General features: G+C 34.3%; 1 protein-coding gene across 1 annotated transcript in view; it reads left to right on the forward strand.

Annotated features, from left to right (window-relative positions):
• Positions 1 to 18,939, forward strand: part of ADGRL3 (adhesion G protein-coupled receptor L3) — an 811,898-nt gene that overhangs the window by 744,051 nt on the left and 48,908 nt on the right. The window contains 2 exon segments of the mRNA XM_021100590.1: positions 16,106 to 16,132; positions 18,651 to 18,819. Of these exon segments, the coding sequence (XP_020956249.1) occupies positions 16,106 to 16,132; positions 18,651 to 18,819 (196 nt within the window).

Below are 18,939 nucleotides of genomic sequence, written 5' to 3' on the forward strand. Positions count from 1 at the left end.
TTGAGTGGTCAAGGGAGATCTAGTGTACAAGTAGAAAGTAAGAAGTAATACAGACAAAACGATTCATCCTCATATGATGAAATTATGACTGAGTTCTGTTAACTAGCAGATATTTTCCTTTAGAGTAATTCAATAAATTATCATGGCTTATAGCAAGTAGTTACTGGAGTTCAGTAGTTTTTGTTCAGAAACATTCATCTACCTGGAAAGAAAGTTCTAGAATCTTGAAAAATACAACATTATTACAAGATTGCTTTAATCTTCTATTTTTCTTTTTACATTAACATTAATAACATATACTGGTTATAAATTTAATATTCTGCTAATAAAAATCTATATTTATATGTACGTATTTATACATGTATGTATATAAAAGTATATAATATACATGCTTATATATAAAATGCAAATATCCAAGTACTTTATTGATAAGAAAAATTTTATATTTTGAATATAGTAACTTTTATATATAATATCATGAATTTAATAAATCCAGAGTTATATAGTTTGAAGAGAATTAAACATCAATAAAAATTACTTAAGCAACAAAATTCATTTGCCTTCAAGAAATAATAAGGTACAAATTTTTATACCTTAGACAATCTTTTATTTAGCTATTTTCTTGAAAATAAAATTTAAAGCTATATATATTATAAAATTTTATTAAATACACTTTACAGGATAACTGAGCACTAATATATGTTTGGGGATAGAAAAAGGAACATTTTTATTTCTCATAAGTTCCTGATTATAAGCAGAAAAAAAAAGCTAAATAGAAATGTACTAAAAAGTTAATGGTCACCTTTTAGTGGCAAAATTATGTACAATTTAAAATGTTATTTTTTTATGGACTTGTGTGGTATTTTCTGACACCACTTCTGACACCAATTACATGTTGGTTTTTCACACACCAACTGATTCTCTAACACCAATTAAGTGTCCAGCAATTCATCACTTCTGACACTAACTCAGAATTAGAGCAGATCCCACAGGTTAAGGACTCAGTCTCAGGAGACTGCCCCCCACTTCAGATGCCAGTGACAAACACAGTGTCCGGGATACCCACAGTTGAGCCTGGAGAACTACAAATTTAGGGCTTCCCAAGCCCACCTCTTAGGCTCCACAATTCACTAGAACAACTCATAGAGCTCAGGAAAATGCTCTACTTATAACGGCAGCTTTATTAAAAAGGCTAGAACTTGGAAAAAACCAAATGGAAGCCATGCCCAGGGTGGAGATGGGAAGGCTGAGTCCACAGCTTCCTAAGGCTCCACCCTCCCAGCACTTCCAACTGTTTGCCAAACCTAAAAGCTCCTTGAACCACGTCTGCTAGGGGTTCTAGTGGAGGTTTCATTACAAAAGCATGGTTGATTAAGTCGTTGACCACTAATGATTAAACTGAGTTTCCACTCCTCCCAATGCCCCACTCCCCTGGGGATGGGGTTGTAGGTGGCAGAGACTGAAAGTTCCAGCCATTTGATCTAGGCTTTGTTTCTCTGAGGCGACTTCCCACCTTGAAGCTATATAGCCCCCACTACTCCTGTCCATTCCCTCTAGGCATCATCCCCATCATCTCATTAGCATACAAAGAAACCCTGGTATCACTCGAAAGATTTCAAAGGTTTTAGAACCCCAGCACCAGTTACTCGGGACAAAGACCAAATATTTATTTTTATTATATGGCAGCAATGTTGAATTTTGGAAGTTGGTATGATGAATACATAGTATTCTTATAAATTTTTTTCTTGAAAATGGCTTGCCCTGCATTATGTCCATAAACATTTTCGGTAATAGAATAATCTTAAAATGTCATTTCTCTAAAAGTCATTCTATATTCTAACCTTTTAAAAACTTTCAAGAAATCATGTTTAGTTATCTGTTATTAATTAGTAGGCTCCTGTGGATATAGCTACATAATGAAAATCCAATCAAGTCTTAGGAAAATGGGAGCATTAAATTACTGTAATTCATTCATCTCCAAATTCTTTGCCAGATAGAACTCATTTGTGTGTTTTTACTTGCTTTTATTTATATCATTGAAAAAATTAATTTAAGAATCTAGTTATGATTTGGGGATTAAAACATTTTTAAACTTTGTTTTTATTTTTTGGTCATTTAAATATTTAATTACCATGTATTTTTCTTGAGTGTTAAACATTTGAATAAAGATTCAAAAACAGGTATATATATCTAGCAATATTTTGTTTAATTCTGTCTGGTAAAATTAGATCTTATATACTATGGGTTAAACTCACCAATACTATCCTGAAATGATTTCATTCACTTTTAATATATTTATTTTAATGTAATTTCAGCTTATAAACAGTTATACAAGGAATGAATAGATTCAGAGCTGTAGATTTCAAATGTAGATAAAGGTACTGGAATCACTTTTGAATTATTCCCAAACAGATAATTTTTCTTGTCAATATATCAGCCAATTTTTATTCCAGTGATTACTTAAGGTCATAATTTTTTAAAGCAGTAAGTGGAAAATATGATTACTTCCAAAGGCTGAATGAAGTATCCATGAAATATCATGGATATCATAATCTTGTGGCTTTTAAGAGCTGTCTTGGTTACTACAATCAGAACCAACTAGAAATAACATTTTTTTCCTAATAAAGCTCTGTGTAAAAGGTCATCACTTATTTTTAAATTGAAAATTTTATTTAGTACAATGATTATGTTTATAAATTTGTGAAAGTGGACCACAACTTACTGATTTTAAAATACTGTTGTGAGCAACTTTGAATAAGAAATATTGAGCTGCAAGACTTAGCCTGCAAATCCTGATCCACCCACATTTCACATGCTTTTTGAAGACATGTAAAGTAAAATGTTGTGGGTAATGTTAGTTAAATATAATATTCTATTTTGAGTCACATACTGTAAGTAAACATTTAGTCATAGATTCTGAAATAAATGAGCCATACCCTCTGGTCCTTACCTTAAATCAACTGTAATTTCTTCACTTGAACCAGTGTCAGCTTGAGACCTCTTGTGTTGTGTCTGTTTGATACTACGTGCCAAAGAATAAGACAGATAGTTAATTTATTGAGGTTTTTCTATGTGGTAGGCACAGTTCGATGTCTTCTATGTGTGTACATCTAATCTTTGTAACAACACTCCAATTTCTAAAAGGGTAGTTAACACACCTTCCACCTCACAGCTAGTTAGCTAGTTAGTGCCAAAACTTGGATCCCAACAGGCAGTCTGGCTCCAGAGTCCATTTTCTTAAGCATTACCACATATTCCTTGTCATATCACATTGCACATCTGTAAATAAACTAGGCTTCATTTAAGAGTTTTTTCATAATACTATTTGAGATTGATGACATGCTTAAAGAAGCTTTAAATTCAAAATATAGATTAGAATAGAGAGCTTCATCTTTAAATCTTGTGATTATTTTAATATTTTAAGTTATGAACTGTAAAATAAGGTTAGAAAAATGCAATTTTCAGGAGTCAGTGTCACAGCTGTCTTGTCAGAATTAGAAGTAGAGATTTCAGACTTACTAGTATTTAAAATGAATCACTAGGAGTTCCCATCATGGCTCAGTGGTTAACGAATCCAACTAGGAACCACGAGGTTCCTGGCCTTGCTCAGTGGGTTAAGGATCTGGCATTGCCATGAGCTGTGGTGTAGGTTGTAGATACAGCTCAGATTCTGTGTTGCTCTGGCTCTGGTGTAGGCCGGTGGCTACAGCTCCGAATAGACCCCTAGCCTGGAAACCTCCATATGCCGCAGGAGCAGCCCTAGAAAAGGCAAAAAGACATAAATAAATAAATAAATAAAGTGAATCACTAGAATCCAGTGTTGCCGCAATTTGTGGCATAGGTCTCAGATGTGTCTCAGGTACACTGTTGCCATGGCTGTGGCTTAGGTCTCAGCTACAGCTCCTATTCGACCTCTAGCCTGGGAACTTCTATATGCCACACATGCAGCCCTAAAAAGAATAAAATGAAATGAAATGAAATGAAATGAAATGAATTACTGACTGTAACCACCCAAGAAGAATTTTGTCCTGGTAAAGGTGACTCAAAAAGTATAGTCGACAAGGTAAATAAAAAATTATGCCATGGAAGCCAAGAATGGTTAACTATTGAATATTGCTGAGCCAAGTAGGATAAGATGGAAAAAATTAACACTGGCTTTGGCCATGCCTGGGCCATTGTGGAGGTATTGCAAATGTATGCCTAAATAAAGAGGCTTTTATGAAAATGAGAAGTAAGTGAGTATGAATTACAAGCAAGGAAAACTTGATACATTTTTCACTAAAAGATAACACACAAGATTCTAGGAACATCTTTGAGATCTAGAAGGGTTTTTTTTGTTAGTTTTTGTTTTGTTTTGTTTTTTAAGTAATAGATAATAAAGTACATTTGCTGATGGGAATGGGCCGAGATATTGAACAGTCTTTGCAGGAACAGATTCCTGAGAAGCAACAGAGTGGGTGGGTATGTTGGCTTTATGAGAACAAAGGCACCTTTCTCAATATAAAAGAAGGGAGGACAGTGTGTGTGGCTAGGGTTGAGGTAGTTGATAGATCTGGTGTGGGAAAGATGGGAACATTTCTGTCAATAGTCTTGGTTGAGTTCTCCCAGAAGTGGACTCCAAGCCAAGGACTCAGCACAGATTATTAAGGAAGTTTTTTCAGAGGAAATCAGGAAGTAAAGTGAAGCAGTACAGGTAGGAGGAAGAAGCCACGCAAAAATGTCATTTTGGGTGAAGTCTCCAACTTACCCTGATCCCAAACGGCTCTGGAGTATAAATTACAGTTGGGAACTAACCCACCATAAGACATAGGAGCTGAGACTCCACACCTGTTAGTAATTGACCACAATCTTACTGGGGGCATGGTGGTGGGTGGGTGTGAGAGCAGGATGCAAACTCCGGGCACTTCTAGCTGTATGGGCATGGAAGTTCTGGTGCCCAAAACCAGTCACCCTCAGGTCACAGCCAAGCAAGCAGCAGCTGAGGGAAAAATTCAGGAGCTGTAAAAGGATTGTGAGGTCTGGACAGTGTCCCAGTGTATTTGCAACTGTCAGATTGCTTCAATTTTTAAGGAAATAGGGGGCTAAATTCTGCTGAGGGTGGTGGGGTGAGAAGGAAGTCTGCGGTTGAAGGAAGATGTGAAATATCCCTTATGGGGAAGGGGAAGGCGTATGTGGTAGGGGAGTTTAGTTGGCATTTGGGGTACTGTTAAATGCCATTAGACGTTTGTTGCCATGAATTTAGCCTGTCTTCAGTAATCATGGTTGTGTGTTTCTTCCATCAGTTCTCACCTATCCACAGTTGGGTAATTTTTCAAATCATTAAAGATGAACGCAGATGCAAGAAAGTAAAGTCACATAATCTAGGCTGAGCAAACAGGAAAGGATGAACACAAAGAAGGTGATAAATAGTGAACAAGTGGAGACAAAAATGGGTGGTCTGGAGAAGCTCATAGATAACAAAATCAAGAGGAAATAAATGGTGGTAGTAAATATTTGATGGCAAGAACCTCAGAGGAGTTGTGGTTTTTGACAAAGGTGTGGTCATGGTTTGGCACTGCCACTTCTCCTGCCTGAATCAGTAGAGAACCAGTATTTGAGTTCATGTGGCTTTCAGGGGAGGTACTGTCGGCAGGAAGCAATTTCACTTAAAGCATGAAGGTGACAGAAACACCTAGGGAGGAAGATTAGATGGAGGGGAATTTGTTGATACTGACTGAATTTCAAAAGACAGGATGAGATTTTAGGGGGGGAAGGGGAGTGGTGGAATGTTGAATCGGATCAAGAGCTATACAAAGAAATTTCAAGATAAGTGGATGGAATAAGCTTGTAACCATTTTTGTTGTCCAAATTCATTACTTCTTACAGTCTCCTACCATCTTGGGCAATAGAGTTTCTACCAAGTAGCAGTGGATAATTCCCCTGCATGGATGGGAACACCACTTACACTGTGTCTTAGATATATACATTTTCTCCCTAAATTCTGGAAAATACCAAGATACAGAAGTTCTCATTGTGGCTCAGAGGAAATGAACCCAACTAGTATCCATGAGGATGCAGGTTCCATTCCTGGCCCCACTCAGTAAGTTAAGGATCCCGCATTGTATTGCCATGTGGTATAGGTTGCAGACACGGCTTGGATCTGGCATTGCTGTGATGTAGGCTGACAGCTGCAGCTCTGATTCTACCTCTAGCCTGGGAACTTCCATATGCAGCAGGTGTGGCCCGAAAAAGAAAGGAAGGCAGGTAGTTAGGCAAAGAAAGAGAAAAAGAAAGAAAGAGAGAAAAGAAAAAGAAAGGAAAGAAAGAGAATGAAAGAACCGGGATACATAAGCTTAAGAATCAGAACTCTGCTCTTTAACTATATTGCAGTTCATAAAAGACTAAAATGCTCTATGATGAAAGGTAATAAATAGATGATCACTGATTGGCCAACTAATCATCATAAAGGTTGTGGGCCACACAAATCGACTGAAAAACTTATCGACATACTCTGGGTGTGTATCAATTTCCCCTAATTCCAAGGGATTACTGCTCATTTAAATAAAAACATTAAGGACACAACAGTCTTTCAGACTTCAGCTTTTCTCATTCTCCTGCTTTTTCCAGGAGTGCTTTCTAACAGGAGTGCTACTTTGTTTTAAAAACATTTACCTCATATTAAAAGTGATGAAAGCATATAAGTCATAGTTATTTTAAATAAAGGACTATGCAGTAAATCCTTGGATTTGTAATTAAAACATGCAGACAGCATAGTGGAATGTTAAGTGTCTTAAGCTGCTCAGTTCACACTTGAAAATTTCCTAATCTAATTTTCTTTTGGCTGAATCCCCATTGTTGTTGGATTTTTCCACTATATACAATTATGTATTTTTGAAAGGTCTGTCATCAAAGTTCCTGGCACTTTTATAAATGTGCTATTGAGTATGCATTCTAGAGTACTCCCAAATGCTGTCTATAGAAGTTAATATTTTCAGTCAGACATTTAAACGTGTTAACTTAAAAATCCTCTCAATGCCAGAACCAAGGTTGATAATCTAAGGTTATAATTTCACACTGCTTTAATTATGAGATAATTATAATTTAAGTATGACATAATTGGATATTAATATATTACATATACAAGATGTAAGTCAAAAATGGCATGTTTTCTTTGCAATAGTCATTGTCATTCTCATGTTTCTGCCTTCTTTGAATTTACCTTATCTTGCTCAGTTAGCAATGGGAGGGTTTCTAAAATGCCAGATCTCCCATTTAGTAACTTTTGTTAATGTAATATAATAAAACAAAAAATATGCAACATCTCAGTTAACACCCACAGGAACCTTATTAGTAAAATGATTATGCTCATTCGTTTCTCTTAGATTTCTTAAATCTCTTAAAAGTGTTTTAGTTTTTTCCCATTTTTTCTGTTAGCTTCCCTGCAAATGTCCCCTTTTACCTGTTGGTGGACAATTTGAGTGCTTTGGCTACTGCATGTGTTCTTCCCCAGTCGGCCTGGTCCCTGTTGATTTTATCTTTGTTACAGAGAAATACATACATCGGTTTTTCCCTCCATAGTGTGTGCTTGTAAGGCCTTTGGAGGACCTTCTGTGTTCCTTATATAATGAACCCAACTTCCAACATCATTTGCCAAATACTCCATCCTTTTCTCCAGATTGGTGCTGCTACACTGTCATCTGTAAAATCTCTGTTTCTGCTCTCTCTCATCTATTCCATAAACATACACTTATATCTCCATTATTACCACATAATTACTAAAACTTGCTTAATACCTGATATATTGAGGCCTCCCATTTTGATTGTTTCTTTCAAAATTGCTTCAACTACTCATAGATTTGCATTTATTTTTTTTTACATAAACTTTGGATTCAGTTTTGAAAGTTCTTCTGATATCTTCCTTGCCATTCAGGAATAAATCTTAACTGATCATGATGTTTATGCACCAGTAGATTTTGCTATTTAATAGCTTACTTAGGATTTTCATGTAAGTTTTTAAGTAAAATGTTCTTATGTAATTTTTACTCTCTTAAATTGTCCCTACGCAGTAAGTTATAGTAGTCTCATAAAGTTTTTCTTCTCTTTCTGTTTAGGCTTGACCTATATGAAAAATGGACTGTTACTTGAATATAAGATAGAACAGATTTTTAAAAATTTGGGGGTCTTGAGGCTTTTTCTGGAGCTGTGTCTTTGTTTTCTATATCTCACAATCATCAGAAAAGACATTCTGATTGGTATTGATTGTTAGGCTTTATTGAGGCTACCCTTTGGCATAAAATGATTGGTTTAAGAATTGGTATTTTAGTATTTGGAGCTTTTTATATATATATAAAATTGGATTATTTACTGTATTGCTTAAATTTTCTATAGCATTTCTTAATTTTTTCTCATTAACATAATTTTAAGGTTACATTAATTTTTATTTATTTTTTATTTTTACTTTTTTGTCTTTTTAGGGCCACACCCATGGCATATGAAGTTCCCAGGCTAGAGGTCACATCAGAGCTGTAGCTGCAGGCCTATACCACAGCCACAGCAATGTAGGATCCAAGCCGCATCTGCCATCTACATCACAGCTCACAGCAACACCAGGGATCCTTACTCCACTGAGCAAGGCCAGGAATCGAACCTGCATCCTCATGGATACTAGTCAGATTCGTTTCCTCTGAGCCAGGATGGGAACTCCTAAGGTTAAATTTAGATAGCTAGTGATAAATTTAATTGGGAACAACAGCATTTTATAGGGCTTCTGAATTGAAAACAGAATCACGGTAGAGGTTTTGGGACATTAAGTCTATTAATTGTCCAAGTAACTAACTAGGAGCATAGACTATACTTCTCTTGCTTCCATTCAACTCTAAAAAGATCCTCAAATATTTTATTCCTGTGGAGGTAAATAAACCAAGGCCAATGAGGATTAAGTTAACTTGACCGTAATTAAACACGCCTGCTTCCTATTGTGTTTCAGTGCCTCCCTTGTTCTATTTATTAGGAACTTTAGTAAGTACAAATATGTTTTAAATACACAATTTTGCTTTTTTAATGTTTTAGTTGTTCTTACAAGCTATATAGAGCAAGCTGTTTATTCACAGAAGGGGTATGATGAATGTTTCTGTTACAAGTTGTTGAAATGAGAGGTGGTGATACCATATGGTATGAGAAAGAGTGTAACAGCAGTTCAACCTGTCAAAACACATTTGGCAAGGATATCAGAAAGTTATTAATTTCCTGACTTCTTTTACTTAACTTAAATGTTTTTGTAGCTTCCAAGTTGAAAAAAGAAACCTTGAAAGTATATAATATATTCTTTCAACTACTTCCTGTCCTTGTATTCCAATCATCAAATTTTATCAGCTCTTGTTCTAAAGAGTCGATGGATTCTATAAATCTGGAAAATATTGGCCCTTCAGTAGTGTGCCAGGAAACATGATTTTTAACTATAAGTCTTAATAAATAAAAGATGTCAATTTGTTGCCATTATTTTATGGACCTTGACATGTTTCTGACCAAAACCACAATTTTTATTGATTACAAGATAAAAGATATTAAGAAATATAGATTTCTCTTTATATAGATATTTTGTCATTTACTTTATCTTACCTATTTAATGTTTCAACTTATCAAAAAATCATAAGAAAAATATTAACGAAGTTCAGTTTTAGAACATATATCTCTTAATGAATTTTCATGAACATTTCACGTATGATTTTATGTCTTTTATTTCTTTATGGTCAAATGATTATCTTTAGTGAGACCCCTGCTGTTACTGAGTGGACTTTGTGACACTGAAAATATAATATATTTATGATTTGAATTTGAATTTCTCATGTCATCCAGAGAATGCTGGCTTTCTATATTAATGTTCATTTGGATCTGGATATACCCTCTTTCATGAGAATGTAAAGATTCATAGCATTTACTAAGCTGAAAGAAATCTTAGCATGAAACATTGTATAAACTGAAGCTTTCTAAGTGTAAATGTTAGAGATCACTTCAGAAAGAGGCAGTGACTCCTTCTTCTTTGTATTTCTACTTAGTATATGAACACTTAAGAGGAAAGCTGTGTTTGTGTTTTCCCTATAGGTTCTTTTTGAGGTCAGAAGGTCAATACCCAGCTGTAAATGTAACAGAAAATATTTATATAATACTTTTGTATATGAAAATTTTGTGTATTTGAGTATTTTTCTGTGTACAAAATAAAAGTTCCAAGCCCTTTTATTTAATGCTGGCAACAGCCCTATGAACAAAGTTCTGTATTTATCTGCATTTTGCACTTTACTTGGAGGAATGTAAGGTTCAGAGAAGTTGAATAATTAGCCCAGGGTTGCAGCATTAGTAAAATGCTCAGCTAGCATCCAAACTCAGGCAGGCTGATTGACGAATTCATGCATTCGGTCGTTATGATGGACTATCTTTCATATATTAATATTAATAAATAATCATACAGTGATCTTATTTGCTTCCAACATGATTCTGAAACTTTATATCTTATTTGCATGGAACTTACCAATTCAGTTTCATAAAATGAGTAGAGATACTAAATTTTAATAAGTTTGTAGCTATCTGTATACACTAGGATAATTCATCATTGTCTCATAATTGATACTCCTAATTTCTTTCATATATGCTAGTTATTTGACCAGATTATATTGTCATAAAAATCTGTATAACATTGAGTTGTGGAGATAATATAATTAAAGTTTTATTAGCCATTGATTTAATATTTATTTATCCTGATTTATTATACTCAATTCTGCCTAATTTCAGACTTACCCAGTTCATCAGCAGTGTGAAATCTGTGATTAAAAATTTAATATTGGTGTATGCTCTCAAATCTGCAGGATTATTAGGAGGACATCGAGGCATGGGAATGAAAATGTTTATAGTATATTCAGAGCCATTTACTTTATTTATTTGGTTCATTTCATTCTCCTCAATATTTGAATAGGAACAAAATATGGAAATATAGTTTTTAGTAGTAATACTTCATAAAATCCATAGTTGAAATAGAATTACCTTCTCTGTTTATAATTTTTATGTTTGTGTGTTGTGATTTTCATTTTTTCATTTTTTTTTTTTTGTCTTTTTGCTATTTCTTTGGGGCCACTCCCACGGCATATGGAGGTTCCCAGGCCAGGGGGTCGAATCGGAGCTATAGCCACTAGCCTACACCAGAGCCACAGCAACGCGGGATCCGAGCCGCGTCTGCAGCCGACACCACAGCTCACGGCAACGCTGGATCGTTAACCCACTGAGCAAGGGCAGGGACCGAACCCGCAACCTCATGGTTCCTAGTCGGATTCGTTAACCACTGCGCCACGACGGGAACTCCGATTTTCATTTTTTCAAAGAATTTTCATTATCTTTAATACTTGGCAATTTAAGCATATGACCATGATGAAACATTATTTATATTTTACTGAAAAATACTGAATTACATTCTAGATGATTTTTCCTTTTAATCTACCTATAGTAAGGTTAAAAAAGAAAGAGAGGATTGATTTATAATTATATAATTCTAGGATAGTATAGTCCAATTAATATAAAATACTCTTGGAAGAAATATAAAGCAATCAGGATTTCTATCATGTGTTACCAACTAATTGAGCATTTTCAATACAGTGAGGTATAAACATAATCTGTTTAGATTTTCCTCTGATTATTACTCTTCTAACTATGCTAACTTAAATATCCCTAAATCACTTGGTAACGGATATCTTGATGCTGTCTTAGATTTTGCTACTTTGCCAATCTATTCTGGTTATTAAATGTCTAACCAAGTTAAATCTCGAATAATATCCCATTTAAAACATCCTTACTCCATTGGCTAGGGGGGTGGCTTATACAAATAAAGGTGATTCTTTCCTTCCTTGTCACACTGCTTTATGTATCTGATGAACATTGCAGTCCTAAAAGACCATGTCTTTACTCTTCCAGTGTTAAGAACTGAGGATCCCTGAATTGTAGTATGGAAAGCAGTACCTCATAGATCACTTCTAAGTGAAGTCTATTTCTTGGGTTGCTAGAATATGGGTACTGAATCCTCATCCTCATTTTGAGAGCTTCATATCGATTGAGGGGCAACAAGGAAATCCCACTAACAAACAGACACATAAGTATTTATTATCTTTTTATCTTCAATGAAAAATGAAGAATGCTTTTATCTTGAGAAGCTCACTTGCATTACCTTTATCATTCCTATAGTAACCCAAACAAAATCCAAGGGGAAAAGTCTTTATTCCTTTGATATAATTAGTTTTATATTTGAGAAAGTAAGTTCAGCTCCCTACTGAACCTGGAAATACTAGAATGCTAACCAGAATACACACACACACACACACACACACACACACACGATACACACACATGATCATTCTCCTTCTCACTGTTAAATATACAGTTCACTCAACAATACAAATTAGCTAATTCTCCAATAATTTCAAAGGGTCCCAGAATGTATTAATCTTGAAGTTGATGAGATCAACAATTCTGCCTAAGCCATTTATTTTCCTTTTAACTGTTGTGACGTAACCAATGACCGGATCTTTTAGCTTGGGGATTAAATTAGCAAATATGTCTCTGATCACTTCATCTTCCTTCACACTAAACCTTACCCATTCCACTCTTTGAAAAAATTTCTACACTATCTAATATAATAAAAGGGAAAGCTTTAAACTTTTAAAGAATTAATCTTTATATCTTGAATTTTAGATATTTCCTTCAAAAATTTTTTTCAGAAAACAGCATTCTATTTGAACTAAGTCAGAGAAAGAATATCCTATAACTAACTTGATTAATTCGTACTGTTTCTGTCCATTTATTCTCTGCCTATACTGATGCTCTGTATTATGAGTATTTATATCATAGCATTAATTTATAAGTCAATGTTTGATTAAGAAATCTTCCCGAATATGTATTTTGAGATAAGCTTCTTTGAGGCTAGATTTTAATCACCCTTTTGTGTGCTTTAGAATTGTTATAGAATATATAAACATATATGTAATTATCATCAATCTATACAGAGGCCCCTGAAAATTCTGATCTTTATTGTAATGATCATTTTTAAAGATAATTTTGGCATTAATATTTAAAATTTTCAATTTTGGATAGAGGAGTAAAATGATTAAATGTATGACAAAAATATATTTGCTAAAGAAAGGAGCCTTTTTTTTTCTTATTTGTGCCTTGAAAATTGTTTGTACAATATATATGACTTCATTTTCAATGTCACCACTTGTAAATTGTAAGATAACCTGTAAGTTACTATTAACATCTGCCAAGAACATCTTAAGCCTTTGTGTCCATATTTTCATAAAACCTTAAAATAACTGCAGTAAAATTATTTTAGTTGTACCTCCTGGAATGAGGTTTTTGTTTTTTTTTTATTGGACTTTAATTGGTAAATCAGAATGAAAATTATCTAGCTTTAGAAACTAGATCTGTAGATGTTTTATAGAGATAAAAAAATGAATCAATAGCATATAGCTTTGCCACTGTACATGATGGCAACATTATCATTAATTTAATTTAGATTTGATGGAGAGACATTCTAAGACTAGATTCTCTAGGCCAATAGAGTATCTGACAAAATGATGAAAGGCGCTGACGTATTATAGATAATCTTTAGTGATCTTTAGATTATGAACCATTGTATATAATTCATGTCATTCTAGAGGTAAAAGTAACGAAAAGTTCTTTGTCATTATCATGAATTTCTATATTGAATGTGAACTGGGAGTTCTTATAGCTAAAATATACAAATTAAATGTTTTAGTAATTATTGCACAGGCTAAGCCATGGTAAAAAAAAAAAAAAAAACTCTAAAATACAGTGGCTCCACATCAATAAACAGCTTTCATTTCTGGGTCTGAGGCTCTGCTGTCACTCTCTTAAAGCAAAAGAGAAGGAAAACATGGTAAAGGGAAGCCAAATTCCAATCCTTTAATTGGCAAAACCCAGCAATGTCACAGTTCACGTCCTGTCACGTTTCAGTGGACACTACTTAAACACATGGCTACAGCTAATTCTAAGTAAAGCTGGAATTGCGACCATTGTTACTGAGTAGAGCAAGTGGCTGATCCCCACAATTGCCACCTGAAACTTCTGAGTTGCACCCTGATACCTCTCTTTTTGGGTATTTCTCATTAAAAGCAATTATCTTACTCTATCAGTTGTAGTCCAAGTTTTGTATTTTATTTTTCAAACTTCTAGATACAATTTTGTAGAGCATTTTTGCATGTATTCCTACATGCTAACCTCTGTAACTTCCTTTACCTGACATAGTATTATACAAATTAGAGTCATTCCAATCATGCATTTGGCATCACAGGTGGAATATGCTGATGCAATGGGAATGCATATACTGGAATAGATATGTTATTATGTTCTATAACTTTTCAATGCTAATATAATTTTTAAGCACAGGATTTTCTTCCTAGGCACAGTTTACAGCTGTTAAATATGGTCAATTCTTAGAAATTCTTCCTCTTTATCTCTTCACATATCCATGACATTATTCAAATATCTCTTGGGATTCCATTTCCTGGCTTAGAACTCTCTGGCTATCCTAGTCCAGCACCATCCAATTGACCGTTCTGTGAAGAAAGAAATATTCTAGACCTGTACTGTCCAGTATGGCAGCTACTGAAGCTTTTGAGTATCTGTCATGTAACTAGTGTGATGAAGGAACTGAATTTTATATTTTATTTCATTTTAATGAATTTAAATTTAAATAAACCCATGTGGCCAGTAGTTTCCACATTAGACAGCACTGTTAGCTACTCCTTGCTCCATCTACAAACTTATTTCCATCACATCTATTTTATAGTGTAATATTACTCTTGGAACATCCTCAAATGAATTTCTGTTCAGTATTTATAATTTGGCATTTTATTCTTTGGGTGAGAAATTCTGTATTTTCAGTGTTAAAATAGTCTAACAATAACTATGTAATAGGTGTGGAACACAATATATCAGGCAGTACTCTGAGCACTCAGTATACAGTTTTCATTTTATTATCACAAGAAACTTACATTGTAATTATCACCATTTTAAAGATGTACAAACTGACGCAACCACAGGCTAATTAATTTTTGCTTAAGATCAAATAGCTAGTAAGTGACAAAGCTAGCAAGTAAACCTCAAGCAAACTAGCTTCAAATCAGGGCTTTCTTTCTCCTCTGTACCCTTTCATTACCCCAGAGAGTGAGGTTTTTAAACAAAAGGTCTCTTTGTTCAAAATGCATCACAGTTGGGGCCTTTCTAAGAGCTTTCTTGCATGTGCATATTATTAGAAACTATTGCCTCTGGCAAGAGGTAAGAGAAAAAGAGGACACAGTTTTATCTTTCTGTCCTATCACAATTCACTGAGCAGCAACTATGTAAAAAATCCATGATCCAAAACATCCCCTAACTTATCTTTACTAATGTGGCATGGGGAGTATTGTATGAGAATGACATTAAATAAATTAGTAAATATAAGTGATAATTGAACAGGTGCTGTCTGTTTGCTCCTATTACTACAAAAGATTATTCAAAAGATTTTTTTTTTCCCTCAGTGTACTACCAGAAAGAATTTTCAAGTAGTCAGGTTTATTATTTTCAAAAGGCTATAATGTTCAGATTTAACTCAGGTCAATCATCTGTGAGTTAAATTACTTAGAAGTGTACTGTCCATAATTAAGTAATCTTACCTACTAATATTATAGAATAAGGAGACCTTTAGGTGACATGAAATCTGTCATTTTAAGTATGCCCCCAAGCCTTTTCCAGATTGCTCATAAGATTTCTCATTCTCTAGAGAAATGTGATCTCTTAGAAATAAATGTCTCTGTCAAGTCACAGGTAATATGAGCACATGATGAAAAAATGGAATTTTTTAGTCTCATAAGGGATATTGCAGTATTGTAAAATTGATTTTATTCCTTGTTATTTAAGTTCTCATAGTCATTTTAGGATTGACTTTCTAGATATAAAAGGAAGGTTATGATGCTTTTTAGGGAGGTGGGGGACAGAGGCCTTTGGGGACCAAGAATATTTTTCATATGAAATTCTTTGTCATAAAATGCTAATGTTGGTGTTCTTGTCTTTATGTCTATGCATTCTTTAGCTATGAGGATAACAGACCCTTCATCAAGTAAGAATGACCTGAATGGCTGATAAATTCCATTTATCAGTGTGGTCCCATGAACCAGCTGTCAGATCAGTACTGAAAAATCATTAGAGCTTCTGTCATTCACATTGAGGCAGAAGAGCAAACTGTGCAGGAAAATAATCAGGCCTCTAACTTCTATGCAGAGTAATATGCTGCAGGTGTATTGCCACAAAAATTCTGCTTCACCTCTTTTAATTGGATATCACCTGAATTCAGTGCCACAGTAATAGCAACTTTATGTGGTACAGACTTGTTTTGCTTTTAATAGCTTTCTCCTTTCATTGTGATGTGTTCCTCTGTGCCGCATATGCCCTCATTTCTGTTGTTTGTTTGGACATCATTCATCGAAAATTATTTTATGATTTAGTGTTGTATCTTCAAATGATCTTATGGGTGTGAAACTACCCAGGTGCAATTGACATTAATGAATTTTTTTTGGGTAAATATCCAAAAAGGGGGAAAAAATACCTCCTTCAAAAATTAAATTTTACATATGCAAAATCATCTCTTTCAAGCTTGACATGTCAGTTGATTATTGATCTAATTGCTTATGAACATATCTTTTAAATTTCTGAAACAAAGCTGCAAGTCTGTACTAATGTAATAAGAATAAGCACAGATGTTAATATTTCCCTTTAAACATTTAAAAAGTACGTGTCCTGCAACAATAAACTCTAGATTGGCAACGTCTAGGTGATCTTGCTATAGACTTTCAGTTTGTTCTTCTGGTGAAGAGTCCTTTGTTTTCATTTATCCAATACCATTTCACTTCTTCATGCTCTCGCTTATTTATTTTTCTTTAGAAATTGGGCTCATCACTGTTTTATATCATTAACACTTGGGCCCATCATGTGTTTTCTAGTGGATAATAGCTGACTTGTGTATTTTATCCTATCACTTCAGTTCTAAATCTGAGTAGCAATTTTGCCTTGATTTAATAATGGCTATTCTTCCCATTTTTCCTTTTTCCAATATCTGAAAGTTCTCATGTTTCAGAATCTGCTTTTAGACTAAAATATTAACATCTAAGATGTTTTCTAATTCGTATAAGCAAACATGACACATACAATGACAGACTTTCTTTAGGGATTCATTATTCTCCAATAAGCAATGTTTTAAATAAAGCACATTAAATTTAATGGACATTTACATCTAAAATATAGTGGCTGATGGTTGTAGAAAGAAAATGGTAACGATTTGAGTTTAATTTTCATAAGACTTCGATAATATTTGACTACTTTGGGACATGTTTTTCTTAAGATATAGTTCTCTCTGAAAGAATTTATTAAACCCAGCTTTAGAGTATAGTAAACAAGTGTGATTTTTTTCCCCCTTACTTTTGCAAAGTTTTAATCCCCATAAACATTTATTCCTTAGACAGTGTAAATAGAAGATAATAGTCTGCTGAAAAGAAATACTAGTTTACCCTGTTCATGGAAGGTGTACTGAGGAAAGAAAGGGTGTGTTCATAGGAGTATAGAGATCCGGACCGGCTTGTTCCTATTCCATATACTTAGGAGTTGAGAAGATTCCATTTTCAATTATTGAATTCCCATCTATTGGAAAGCTTCATTGAATGTTGATAGTAAATACATAACACATAACCACAAATATATGGACTTTTGTCACTCATTTATTACTACTGTGAATGGCAGCTTGGAGGAAACTAAGGGGATGGAGTGAGTGAGAATTTGTCTTCCATTCTGGACTACTTCGTTCATACCTCCCCATCCCATTCTCAGCTTCATTTCCTCCCTTGAGTTTACAGACACACCAAAGACAGGAAGATGCCCTGAGCCTTTAGGCTTCTTTTCAACAAAGCTGCCAATGACCTGATTTCCAAAGTCTAGTCCAGTGTATCCCAGAAGACAGCAAACCAAGAGGTTGAAAGAGTAGATGGTGATCTAGAGGAGAACTTTTTTCCTAGCTACTTTATCTCACATTTTTTCTGCTTAACTACGGAAGCAGACAGATAGAACTTTTAAAATGTATATATGTGTTCCATATACTGGTTCCTTCTGTTTTTATCAGTAAACACTACATTTTTATGGAAAAAGAGGAAATTTGGAAAAATGGGGCAAAAGAGTATCAGATGAAGCACTAATGGAAAGAGTCCAATTCAACAAATGTTATCATACCAATGAGACCAGTGGAGACTAACACAGCCTTATAAACTTTCTCCCTTGCCATTCACCATAATTACATCTCCATATCATTTGCATATGTGCTGCAAATACGTGAATAATTTAATAGTACAAATCTGCTTTTGCTTAAATGAATTGTTGTGTTCATAACATTTTCATTCATGTGTATATCCTCAAGCTTGAAAACTTGTAAGTTCCCATAAAATCTAAAGTACTGTACCACCTGTCTTACATTTTCTGTCAATAAAACTTACTGTAACATTTTTTTTTCCAGTGTCAGTATTGTTGATATAATATGACTGTGGCAATTAAGGACAAATGATTTAATAAGCCTTGATTTTCTCTTCTCTCTGCAGGTCATGGGTTATAGGTGCAATAGCTCTTCTCTGCCTATTAGGATTGACCTGGGCCTTTGGACTCATGTATATTAATGAAAGCACAGTCATCATGGCGTATCTCTTCACCATTTTCAATTCTCTACAGGGAATGTTTATATTCATTTTCCACTGTGTCCTACAAAAGAAGGTAAGCTAGACGTCTGTTCAAGTGTAAATGGCATACATTCTGTGATAGCAAAGTACCCATAACATACATCATTCTTGATATTTTTGCCTGTAAGACATGTGTATTGCTTCATTTGCTTCA

The sequence above is a fragment of the Sus scrofa genome, chromosome 8 (genome assembly GCF_000003025.6).
Source record: "Sus scrofa isolate TJ Tabasco breed Duroc chromosome 8, Sscrofa11.1, whole genome shotgun sequence".
Lineage (NCBI taxonomy): Eukaryota > Metazoa > Chordata > Mammalia > Artiodactyla > Suidae > Sus > Sus scrofa.